Below are 13,357 nucleotides of genomic sequence, written 5' to 3'. Positions count from 1 at the left end.
CATGATTTTTAAGTACAATTATTATGTTTACATATATTACTTATAGAAAAATCAGCTTTGAGTTATACTTTGTGCCTCGTGCTTGTTTTTATTATGGGAAAAAATAAATGTGATTCAAATTTAAGAAGGAAAGCAGGTGGTAACAAGATTTTCAAAAAAAAGTACTTTAGAGGAAATCAATTTTCCTCAGCATCAACAGTCAGCATCAATTTAACTTCTAAATTGGAAATCACTAACTCAACTCAATCAAATATCTTGACATCAACATCTTCAAAAAAGTTATCACATAGCAGTAAAAATAGTAATGCAAAAAATAATGATTCAAATAAATTGCCTTCATGCTTTATACTTATTGACACAGACATTTTAAAATCAATTGTTACTTTGATTGGACATTGTCCTCAATGTCATAATAATTCAATTGAAATCTCAACTGATTTATCAAAAAAGAAAGGCTTGGCTGTGTTTTTAAACATTTCTTGTACAACATCTTCGTGCGATTGGAAACAGTCTTTTTATTCTAGCAAAGAGATTGAAAAGCAAGGTCCAGGAATGTCACCATTTGAAATAAATTATACATCTGTTGTTGCCATAAGAGAGATAGGAAAAGGTCATTCTGGTTTGGAAAAATTTTGTGGTCTAATGAATTTACCTCCTCCAATGAACATAAAAGCATTTAATGATATTCAAGATAAAATTCATATGATATACCAAAGTGTAGCTGATGTGAAAATGAAAAATGCAGCAAATGAATTTCGATATCTTAACAACAATATCCAACCAAATGATTTTGATATTAATGTATTAGCTGATGTAGTTGTTTCCTGTGATGGAACTTGGCAAAAAAGGGGTCATTCCTCACTTAATGGTGTTGTTACTGTTATTGCTAGTGACTCAGGGAAATGTGTTGACTATCGAGTTCTTTCAAAAATATGCAATGCCTGTACATCATGGGAATCAAGAACGTAGTTATTGTATATTATCTTTTTATATTCAAGCTTTTTTTCATTGAATAATTCTATTTTGGTTAACTGTTTTTCAAATATCAGAGTTTTCACTTTTTTTTTCTGTGTTTTCAATAATGTTCAAGTCGTTTTGTTTTTCAATAATTTTTTGACCTTTTTATATATTGAAAAATTTTTTTTTCATTAAAAATCTTTATAATTGTTTTTCTCAATATGTGAGTTTTAAGCACGCTGCGATAAATATCTTGAGATTGGTTTGTCTGATTGTGTTGAAATTTTCAGGAGTTGTTTATTATATATATGCACATTCACCTTACCAAAAGAATTCATGTTAGTTAACTGGTTCTAAAAATAAGGTCTAGGTTCTAAGCCTTTTCAGGGCTTTTTTTTAGGCCTTAAGCCTGTTTTCTTACAAAAGCTTCAATAGTTTGTTAAATTATTTGATTTTGGCAGGGTGAGTGTAATCATCTGATATTAAAAAGCTGTGAAAATTTCATGATCATACCATTATTAGTTTACAGGCTGTTTATCGCAGCGCTTAGTCCATTTTTAGGGTTCATGGACCCAAAATTTTGACCAAAAAAAAATTTTTTTATTTTTTTTTCCTTTACTGTGCTTTTAATATAAAACACTATTTCTTGTATGAAAATCATAAAATATGAGTGTATTTTTAAAATTTTGGTTTTATTAGTATAGGACCACCTTAATTGAATGGCAATTCTGCTCTATCTTTTGAAGGGTTGAAACAAAATAACATAATGTAAGCATGGCCGCCGAGAGGGGGGGGTGGACGGGGAAGATTCCCGGGGCCCCGTGTAGGTACAAACAATTTTATAAAGTAACTTTCATAAGATTTAAATAGTTTTGGCTTTTAAAAGAGTTAATTAACTTTTATTTTTAACTTTCAATGACCAGAGCACACGTCTTTTGGTCCTGGGAATATAATTGATCATAATGAGGGCCCCTTAAGACTACTTCTCCGGGGCCCGAAATTTCTCTCAGCTACTATGAATGTAAGCGAGGTATAGCAAATATTTTTATATTTGCAATTCTATCGCAATATTGTTTTAAATGTCTAAATATATAAATTATTTTAAACTGGACTTATTTTAAATAACTGATATAAAAGTTTTTACTTTATTTGTTACTATTCGTTAAAAACCGAAGAACAGAACGCCAATGCTTGCATAAGTGCCCTATGCGCGCATCACTAGTGATTTAGTACTGCTCAACGGTGACTAAGTGGTGATCAATGGTGATCACCACTAACACATTACTATTTCATACGCAAAAATCAAATATCCGGAAATAATTTTTTCTAAGTGGTGATTTAATGCTTATTTAGTAGTGGCTGTTTAGTTACATATTAAAACACGAAAATAGTTACAAATGATTTGTAACAAACGATTTGTAACAAATCGTCTCAATAAAAAATGGCAGATAACAAACAAAAACACTACATGAAAAGCTACATGAGAGAATATAGTAGTTTTAAAAAATTGTTCAATGAAGAAGACGAAGGAGAAGAAGGTAAAGAAGAAGACGAAGAAGAAGAAGGTAAAGAAGACGACGATGAAGAAGAAGCTAATGAAAACGACGACGAAGAGGAAGAAGGTAAAAAAGACGACGACGAAGATAAAGAAGACGAAGAAGATAAAGAAGACGAAGATGACAAAGAAGATGATGAAGAAATAGAATATAGCGAAAAAATTGGTAATACAGAAAGTGAGGTTACTCAATCTGTCAAGACTCGAAATTTTCTTCATAAATGGGCTGTTGAAAATAATATCAAGTCTAAACCGTTAAACGAGCTTTTGACACATTTAAACACTTTCATGAAAGACATTCCTAAAAGTGGGTCATCTTTAAAAAGAACTTTAAGAAGTGTGGATCTTGAAAACGTTGCTGGAGGTGATTTTGTTTATATTTCTTTAAAAATTGCACTCAGCAATTATGTAAAATGCTTCAGAAAGCCAGCAGAGTTTGATCTTATTATAAATTTTGATGGCACTCGAATATACAATAGTAAAAATAAACAAATGTGGCCTATATTGTGTACTATAAATCAACAAGGTCCATATGCAATTGCTTTATGGTATGGTGAAGGAAAACCTACAGTTTTTGGAGAATACCTCAAAAAATTTGTAGCAGAGTTAAAATTCTATTTTATAAATGGGTATGAAGGCCTAAAGGTGATAATTAAGGCATTTGTATGTGATGCGCCAGCCAGGGCATTTTTAAAATGTATAAAAAGTCATAGTGGATATGACAGTTGTGAAAGATGTGAAGAACATGGTGAGTATCATAAATGTATAAGATTGTTAGGTACTAAATCTTTAATACAAGATGATAAAAAGTTTAAAGAAAAATTTTATTCAGAGCACCAGATTGGTAAATCACCATTATCCAAACTTGAAATTCCGATGGTGACTGGATTTGTATTTGACTACATGCATTTAGTTTGTCTAGGGCTTACAAAGAAACTTATAAAGAATTCCTCTGTTCACAGCCAAATTTCTTCGCAGTTGCTCGAAATAAGAAAATGACGAGTAGCACGAGAATGAAATTTAGTAGATGGCACAAGAGGCGCTTGCTCTTTAGAGCAGTGCCCATTATAGTATTTGTAGAAAAGAGAAAAAAAAGCAACATTTCAACGGTGTGATAAAGCTATGTTTGCAATGCATTTTTGCACCTTGTCTAAAAGAGAAAGGGCATCATTGGAAAATTTCCCATATATGGCAACAGTATTCCGTACAAGGACTGATTTTATAGAGATTTATAGAGATAAAGAATAGAATCCAGAGTAAGAAAGTTTCGAGCACAACAAAGAGACACAACCTTAGCAGATGCTAGTTTTGCAATTGGATTTGATATATGGTTTCCAAATTAATTTTATAATGATTTTACTCTTACATTTTTATACAATGTAGCATAACAAAATGAATGAAGTTTTTTAATTTTAAGATAACTGTTGTTTAAAATGATTTTCTCATTTTATATATATATATATATATATATATATATATATATATATATATATATATATATATATATATATATATATATATATATATATATATATATATATATATATATATATATATATATACAAGAATAATGAAAGAAAAAATAACTGCCCCTGCCAAACCTTCAGTCATTGTAGTAGCACTCCAATTCAGGTCAGGCTATTTGATTGTCAATAGATATACTGAAGTCCCCGCAACTTCTATGTATATAATTATAAAAAATATATATATAGTTTATAATTTACTTATCACCTCATAATTTTACTTTTATTTTTGTTTTACTTTTCTTTTAATGAAAATATTTAATTATATAATTCACTCTAATTTTTTTATCGATACCTGTTTAACACTGTCCCTAACTATTTATATATAAGTAGGTGTTAATAATAGTAATTATTTTTTATTATTGTAATTACTTTTTTATTATTATTCTAGCTGTTAATTATTTATATTAGCTTTTAATTTTAAATTAAACAAAAAATGGATAAGTTTGTTAAAGTGAAATGGCTCAAACCTCCACATTCCATTGAATATGGAACAATTCCTTCAAATTGGATAGAAGAAAAAAATGATAGCTTTTGGGTGTGCTGGCCTCCAGTTCCTAATGTGAAGCCATTAATTTTAAAAAGGCAACTACCAAAAAAAGACTGGTTCAGGTTTATTTTGTTAAAGAAATATGGAAGTGGAAGTAAGTTTAAGTCATATATAACTTTTATGAAACAATTATCTATATTTTATAGTATTGGCATTTCATGTTTTATTTTTTTTATTTTAGGCAGCTTTTCTGAATGTGAGCTTTTCCCTTCAGCCATTGATACGAACGAAGATACAGATGATGATAATCTTTCCAAGTGAAAATGTCGAACAGTTTTACCATATTTTATGAGTGATTCTGATGATTTGGGTTGTTTGAGCTAATTTACTTTATTTTGTTTGGCATTATACTAAATATTTTTTTGACGCATCAGCAAAATTTGTGAACAGTTGTATTGTTTATTATAGATAATGATGTTGCTTCCAATCAACCAAAAAGGCCTAAATTGGTTTGCAGCAGTGATGAAGAGCAAGAGACCATAATCGAAAAGTTTCCGTTACTTCCACCATCACAACAAAAATGTTCTTTATTTTATTTATATTTAAAAATTTATATTTACAAAATTTTTTTGTTGTTGTGTTTTCAATGCTGTTGTATACATTTTTCTTCTTTGAGACTAATTTTTTAGACTTTGGTATAAGAAATAATACTCCTTAAAACACTGAACTTAAATTTAGTAAGATCAATGAGTATTATTTGTTATGCTAACAAAGATTTTTGTAGGACTTTACAGTATACATCTAAAGTATATCAGATATGTTTTAAGAAGTTTATTTTTACAGGTATTTTTACAGGTAAATCAAAATCTTAAATAAAAATTCATGAAAATCCAATAAAAAGTATTATTGTAAATGTCTTTTACATCTCAAGACATCTATGTCTTATATCCATTGCAATTAGATATAGTGTTTTCAAGATTTTTGCTTGCTATTCTGATGCTTTAAATATTCTGACAGAGGGGGATGCATACCCTTATCCCCCGAGATTTTTTACTGGTTACTTAATTTATCATGTTATTATATATAGTAAATTATTATTACAGGTGGCGGTTTTAGCTCGTGCTTGTGGCATCCACCCTGAAAAAAGTTTCTATGAGGCAATGAACAAACTTTTAACTAAAGATGTTGCTTCGAAATATAATATAACGGGTACTGCCAAGAAGTGTAATTTTTGCACGGAATTCAAAAATATTTATTCAGCCATTACAGGTATAAATACAAAAGAACAAGTTTACACATCATATTTTATTAAACGTGACTAAGTCACACTTCAAATATACAAAGGTATTTCAATTTTATGTTTTAAAGTTCTGTATCTTTTTTTATTTAGAGGCAGTTAGTAGTCAGCATGCTGACACCAAAGATATTCAACTCCACAGTTTTATTGGAGAGTGGTTTCGACAAGCTGGTGTCTTGAATATTCAAACTGAGAAGAAAAAAATTGAAAATCTGAATAAAACTTTATAAAAAAAAAGTTGGTTTTTCTTTTACTAATAAAATATTTTTTTAACTGCTGTTAAGTAACTTTATAAATTAACAATATCTTCTAACTTTTGTTATTTACATTATTTCAATTTAAAAAACTGATTTATGTCTTCTATTATTTTTGTTTATTTGTTTATGATGTATCATCATACTCTAATAAAAAAATATTGTTAAAATATTTCTTTCAAAATTTTATCAATGTTCAATTTTCTTTTTTTTTAGATGCAGTCAGGTGTCAGCATGAAAATGTAAAAGATTATGGTAACTAAATAATCAACTCTACAATTTTAAAGGAGATTGTCACAATAAAACGTTATGAAAATATTTTTAGTTATAGTTTATTTTTCATTTTTATGTATTTGATCCTATTTTTTGTAAAGCGTCACTCGTTTGTATTTCTTTATTATATATTTCTTTTGTATTATATGTTTGTATTATTTCAGAAATAAAATTTCAGAAGTCTAACTGTTGTTTTATTAAAAAACAAATTAAGGATTTTGAATGATTATTTTCAATATGTTAATTATTACAATCCCTGCAAACACTGAAATTTGGCGTTCAAATAGTTATTTATCAATATTACTTAAATATATCATAAATGATATATAAGTACCATATCACTATTAACAATATCTAAACTAAATCACGAGTGCATCGGTATTAAATCAATGGTTATCATCTTTACCTATTTACAAGTGATAACCACTCAATTACGGTAATACAAAGTTTACAAAATCACCATTAGATAAGTACTTAATCACCGCTTACGATTAGTATTGAATTACTACTAAATCAATAGTGTATCGATGTTAAATCAGCGGTGATAATCACCACTTATTCACTAGTAACAAATCACCACTCAATCACTAGTGATAAAAAGTTCACTAAATCAACGTTTAGTAAGTACTTCATCACCACTTACGATAAGTATTGAATCACTACTAAATCATCACTGATGCGCGCATAGGGATGTGTACAACGGCAAAAAATATAGAAATCAGGAAAAACGTCTTTTAGCAGCATAGTTTTAGAATTCTTAATAAAAATGTGTAAGAACGTTTTCACTTTGAAATGTAAAAATAAATAATCGAGTACAGTTTTTCACATTACTAAGAGGTAAGAAAAAAATGATTGGCTACAATTCGCGAGGTTAGATTTATTTTGTTCTATATCCAATTTTAAAAGTTGGGAGAAAATGAGTTATTAATTTTAGTTAGTAAAAATAACTTTTAAAATATGCATTATTTTATAAATTCTTTTCTAAATAATTTGCTTAAACATAAATTATTTAAAGCATAAGTTATTATTTTTTTAAAAATAAAAGCTAAAACTTTAAAAAATTTTTACTTTTAGAAAAAATCAAAAATTTTCTCCCAACGTTTAAACTTGGAGATAGAACAAAATAATTCTAACCTCGCGAATTGTCAAACCTAATATTTAGTCTGAAACTCGTCTTCATTTAAAAGTTGAAAACTTTACGTTTTCTCTTTAGAAAAGAAATAATTGTCTCCACTGAAATAAAGCTATTTGAAAAGCAGTAATAGATATTGATGTGTATATCGATGATCTTCAGCAACTTACATTAGCTGCAGATCATCTTTATTCAAAGAAGTCGTTTTAACAGAACTTGTATCGCTTGTGAGGATGACCTATTTCGGTATCTTGATAAAAGGTTGTAATATAATCTTAACACATAAACAAAACACAAAAAATTTTGCATTCAAAAATAAACTAGCTGTATTAGAATTTCATTTCAATAAAATGCAATTTACAATTACAGGTTGCAAATTGTTAATTTTTTGTAATTATAAAATTTGTCTTGGAATAACATCTTAAGAAATAATTATTTTATTATTTATAAGACTACATAAATTTACTTACAAGACTATATAAATTTATTTATAAGACTGTATAAATTTAAAAATGAGTGTTGCGAATATTCAGTTTTAATGATAATAAATTGAATGCTGAACTCAACTAAAAAAATCTTAATTTTTTATAAGTATTACACTATTTTATAAATATATACAAGAGGTTCTAGTTAAAATTAGATAAATAAGTTTCTCTAAAAACTTTATATGTACAAAACCATTTTCATTTCTTTAAAAGACATTTAATCGAATGAACCCGATAAAAAAACAATATATCTCGAGGGGAAAATCACTTTTAATTAACATGATTTCCGAAAATAATTCAAGTAGAAAAAAGGGAGATAAAATTTTGTTAAAGAAACAGCTCCTTGGGATTGCTACTAAAACTTGGCTCAATAAAATTTATGCCGTTGTTCGTGGGGTGCTGAGGATATTTATTTTTTTGCCAGTTAGGATCCGTTGGATGAAGATATTGCGACTTTCTTGGATCTGTATCATTAATCACAGTTAAACTAGGCTTTTTCTTAAGAATAAGGTTTTCAATGCGTGGACCTGCAACCAGCTGACACTTTTGCTGGTATTTTGAGCCTTTTATTTCGTCAAGCCTCAAATCTTGTAATTGCATCAAGTTGTACGTACTATTTGCTGAGGTACCATTAATTGTTTCATTTAAGACAGTTAGACGAGTGCTTGGTCGCGAACTTTGAGTACCAACGGGACTGTATTCTGGGCCGTCAGATATTCCACTGTCTGCTTGATCAATATTTTGATCGTTGTATATAACAGAAATTGTTTTATTTTTAGCACTGTAAGCGGTAGCCGCATCAGAATTCCACCCTGAGGTACGTCTTGAATTATTTGTCAATCTTGATGCTGTCCTGGTTGACATCCTTGACGAGATTCTTGCAGTATTCTTTGTTGTGTAACTAACTGTACTTGAACTCCGACCAAAGTTATCATAATAATTAGTGTAACTTGGCGGATATTCACTTTCTAATTTTAAAAAGATATGTGGCAAAGAAATCTTGATGAAAATATAACGTAATAAAATAATTGTGAAGGTGATTGCAAGAAAACTACCGATGAATACCAAGCAGTAAAGCCATATTCGCGCCTCACATTTCCATTCAACTTCGTTACTTATTGTTATTTTCCCATTTTCGTTTAGAGGTACTTCTAATGCTATTTTATCGTGGGTGTTAAACGGAATAGGTAAAAAACAAGACTGTTCGGAACTTGATGTACAAGTGGCAGTAGTTTGTGTAAAATCATAGGTTTCTCTGCAAAATTCTAACTCCACGAACAAAATGACAGGAAAAACCTCAATATCATTGAACACTGTTAAAGTATATATATCATCTCTGTCAGCCACTAGTTCAAGTTCCCCTACTGCGTCTTTTGAGCCAGAGCAACATGAGTTCCTTTTTATGTAAGTCTCAGACTCTTTCCTTTGTGACCAAATTGTGTAGTTTTGTTCACTTATAAAGGTGAGCATCTCAACACTTTTATCGGTAGCAATCTTGAATTTAACATAGCTTCCTTTGAGAAATCTAAACTGTCTGCTCCAAATGGATGACGGGAAAATAGTAATTTGTTCTTTTTTTGAGTATTTTAGCGTATTTCGTTTAGTGCTCAGTTTGAAACTTATTATTCTTATACCTTGTTCTTTAGACTTTGCAGTTACCCCACTACAAAATTCAGATAAAGAATCCAAAAGTAAGACATCTGCTTGATTAAGGTTAACTATTTGAGGGTAAAGTCCAACATAGTAATGAATAAAACCCCCAACAACACAAAAAACAGCAACAGCTATTACCAGTGCAGCTGAAAACCATTCTATTTTTTCTACTCTCAGTTTAGCAATGTTTATATTTTTTTCACTGACTTCAATACGCGCGTCTCGCTCATGTTCATTTTCTTCAGATATATTTTCTAGAGCGATTGATTTTGCAATAGAAGGTCTTACAGAATTACTATCATAGACAACGCTGCTTCTGATTGGTAAAAAAGATTTTCCTAAGTTACTTATGGAACTGTTAGCGCTAACACTGTAAATGCTCGTTCTTTTCTGGGAGTTTCTATCCAGATCGCTTGACCGGTTGGAATATTTTGGAGTTAAACGATTTTCATGGTACTGGTACGGATGCGCATTTTCAATTCTGTGGAAGTTTTCAAGACAATTTTGCTCGTATAAATCTTTTGTGATGCCATTTTCTAAGGAATTACCTATTGAAAATGGATTGGAACTGCTCCTCTTATTATGACTACTTTTCACATTTAAGAATCGATAAGGCGGTAGTAATACGGCTGGCATTTTATAATTTTCTTCTTCGCGGTTCGATAAATCACTAACTGCACTTCCGCTTACATTTGACCAGTAATCTTTTGCAACATTGCTATTATGAAAAAACTTAACATCCGAATTGGGGGAAAAATTTTCATCAACCGACGCAGAAGACTGTGTCATTGGTTTTCTTCGATGAATAATGAGTTTAGAGTTGTTATACCGGACTTCTTCTGTTACTTCTTCCACTTCTCCCATCGCAATTTGCAAAGATCTGTTTCTTTTTAAATTTGTGCTCGGCAACTTAAGCGTCGACTCTTTTTTTTCTTCATCCACTAAGATTGATTCAACAGCATCCGTTGTTTTGTCTTCTAAAAAAAAATCGATAGTTTGTTGAAACTCTCAATGGTAGTTGTTTTATGTTGAAATATATTATTAATACATAAAAAATGTACGTTTATCTATTGAAACAAGCTTTTTTTGAAACGAAAATAATTATCTTTCTTTCAATATTTTCAAGTTAAACAATAAGCGGCATTTTTTTGAAAGCAAAATCAATGTTGACTGACTCATACTAACATTAATTATAATTCTAAAGAATGTTTTTAAGTTGGTTTTTCCAAGCCAACCTTTCGTTTGTTTCAGGAAAACATTAGAAGACTTTGTTAACTTTTTAAAAGTTATTCGTTTGTGAACAAAAAAATTTATTCGTTTGTGAACAAAAAAAATTTATTCGTTTGTGAACAATTTGAACACAAAGGATCAAACTTAAGAAAACAAAATTAATTATTGAGTTAAAAATGGTTAACCTTCGTTTGTATTTTCAAATTGCAATTCGTTCTCAAAAGTAGTGTGGAACGTGTCGTCGAAAGGACTTGTGAAGCTTTCTGAGATTTTCTCGTCCGCTTCACCAAAAGATCCAAATTGCCTCAATTCAAGTCGACTAGACATATGCTTTAACATCCTGTTGAATCTTTATAATAATAATAATAATAATTGAGATTAATAAATAAAAGAAATAGAATACATTTTGGCATTTACATATAAGGATTGCTTTTTATTGTAACTTTAACTATTTTAACCTTTTTTTAACTTTTATGCAGATATATTAAGTTTTAAATACAAAAAGTTACAAATATTATCTACGAATTGATACTTAATTTTTTAAGCACAAAGTTTTTTTACTTCGTAAAAAGTCAAATATAAAATTAACTACTTAAGTTTTGCATTTACTTATTATTTTTTGAAGTGTACACTTTTAGCTTACACACATGAAACGAGATTCTGCGTTTGTAGCATAATGAAAACACTTTTTTCTTCGTAGAAGAAACGTCATAAATATGTAAAAGTAATTTGACAATACATTTCCATAACCATAATGATAAGATAAATATTCATTCTAGAAATGGTATTTTATTCTCAGGGTTTAAACAGAACTCAATTAAGCTCTTTGTATTATGTACTCTTCGGTATTAGAATCTGTTTGAAACCCGTTTTGAAAAATGTTTCTCTACAAATTTGAATATTTCTCGAAGAAATTTTCAGATTTTGATGTTTACACTTTTTTGATCAAGGTGATATCCTTCAAGATTTGCAGCAAAGTACTTTAATTGCCATTTTATTAAATACAAAAGAAAGATACATAATAAAAGAAATATACATACAAAGATTCAACGAGATCTTTATATTATCTATAAATCTTTCCTCTTCATTTCCATCTTGAATCAAAGTAAAATATTTTAAATAGCGGAATTGTTACAACATGAAGAACATATAAATATATTCAATCGAATATTGATGCTGCTATTAATAATTCAAATCTTCAAAGAGTTTCATGTAAAATTATCGTTCTTCACTTAAAAATCTTCAAAGAATTTTCATGTAAAATTATCATTCTGCATAATGAAAAATATTTAGTCTAATTTTATAAAAAAAAACTTTATATTAAAGTAGTTGTAAACGTAGTTACACGGCATGGTTGTTCAAATTAACAACTACTAGATTACTTGTTATTAACATCCAAGTATTTAAATGGGTTAATTTCCTCGGCAATAGACTGCTTTATTAAGATGATTCAAACATGAACGTCTACAAGAAAAACTTGTAGAGAAAGGGGGGGGGGGTTGTAGGGAAAATTAGAAATAATAGTTTTCAACTAAGAAGTAAAATGGATTACATTTTAACATATGATAGCGTACCTAAGCAACATTATTCATTACTTAAAAATAAATTGAGACATTTTTTTAACACGATAATCTTTTCATGCTTGAGAATAAGGAATGTATAAAAATAACTTATGAGATCATTTCATAAATATTAATCTTAAAGTACGTCTTGCATATTACAAGCAAAGTATAACTTTTAAAAAGAGGGTTTTAAACGTATCAATGAAACTTATGAGATCATTACTTTCACTGAACTACGAGACGTATTATATAAACGTAGAATACTCCATTCAAATAAACGAACAAAAGTATCCATAAAAATGTTAATTAATCATAAACAGAAGTTATAAATGTCAGCCACCACTGTCAAGTACATATTCATTTACGCAGACGACCTTCCAGAGAATGCTCAACATACGCAAACCAGATAACGTAAATTCATCAATAGGAGTTGTAATTTTAGAAGTGTAAAACATCATTCAACAGCTTCGTTACTTTAATGTTTGCAGGCTAAAATTTGCCCTTTTTTTTACTAATTGGTGAAACTCGATAAACAAAAGTTTCAATAAACTTTGAATGAATTCAACGTCTGCTTTTCTTTTATCTGTGACAAGTTCCAGAAGTCGAACCAGGCCAAATAATCTAATCAAAATTCCTTTCTCAATAATCCTAAGGGTTTTTATACTTTTTAACACTTTTTGTATTATTTGTATAATCTTGTATAATCTTGTGGGCTTTATGGATGCGTCACTGTCATGCTTAAACGAAGATTTTGTTTCCTTCAATTGAGTGATGGATTATGTTATTATATGTCATTTCAGGAATATATTTGTAAATTTAACTGCCACACTGACTACCGGCTATTAATGCTTTAATGACGTAAGCTATTTCCCATTCCTTAGAACATCGTTAACCCAGTTATGGAGGTTTCTTATTCTTGCCAGTCTTAAACTATTCAAACTTTAAC

At 29.2% G+C, this 13,357-nt stretch overlaps 3 protein-coding genes across 4 annotated transcripts; 2 read left to right on the top strand and 1 right to left on the bottom strand.

Annotated features, from left to right (window-relative positions):
• Positions 1-1,739: 1,739 nt before the first annotated feature.
• On the top strand, positions 1,740-3,946 carry LOC145194753 (uncharacterized). Its single transcript, XM_080072421.2, has one exon. It carries the CDS (start codon positions 2,399-2,401, stop codon positions 3,509-3,511), a length of 1,113 nt encoding a protein of 370 aa, XP_079928547.2. The 5' UTR covers positions 1,740-2,398; the 3' UTR covers positions 3,512-3,946.
• Positions 3,947-4,392: 446 nt separating this feature from the next.
• Positions 4,393-6,535, top strand: LOC145182961 (uncharacterized). Of its 2 annotated transcripts, none has more exons than XM_090080830.1 (6): positions 4,393-4,679; positions 4,767-4,895; positions 4,994-5,380; positions 5,629-5,794; positions 5,916-6,059; positions 6,293-6,535. In XM_090080830.1, the coding sequence occupies exons 3-5, from the start codon at positions 5,288-5,290 to the stop codon at positions 6,050-6,052; spliced, it is 396 nt and encodes a 131-aa protein (XP_089936956.1). In that variant the 5' UTR covers positions 4,393-4,679; positions 4,767-4,895; positions 4,994-5,287; the 3' UTR covers positions 6,053-6,059; positions 6,293-6,535. The 2 variants fall into 2 exon arrangements, with proteins under 2 accessions (XP_089936956.1, XP_089936957.1); XM_090080831.1 differs by having other exon boundaries at positions 4,394-4,679; positions 4,994-5,107.
• Positions 6,536-7,792: 1,257 nt separating this feature from the next.
• On the bottom strand, positions 7,793-12,008 carry LOC145202380 (uncharacterized). Its single transcript, XM_090080817.1, has 3 exons — positions 11,890-12,008; positions 11,035-11,198; positions 7,793-10,596 (listed from the first exon to the last, which is right to left on the bottom strand). The coding sequence occupies exons 2-3, from the start codon at positions 11,186-11,188 to the stop codon at positions 8,294-8,296; spliced, it is 2,457 nt and encodes an 818-aa protein (XP_089936943.1). The 5' UTR covers positions 11,189-11,198; positions 11,890-12,008; the 3' UTR covers positions 7,793-8,293.
• Positions 12,009-13,357: the final 1,349 nt, after the last annotated feature.

This window comes from Hydra viridissima, unplaced genomic scaffold (assembly GCF_058129835.1).
Source record: "Hydra viridissima isolate aposymbiotic clone 2 unplaced genomic scaffold, HvirCarnegie_v1 scaffold_3, whole genome shotgun sequence".
NCBI lineage: Eukaryota > Metazoa > Cnidaria > Hydrozoa > Anthoathecata > Hydridae > Hydra > Hydra viridissima.
Note: the sequence above shows the minus strand (reverse complement) of the source record. Positions and strands in the feature narration are given on the sequence as shown.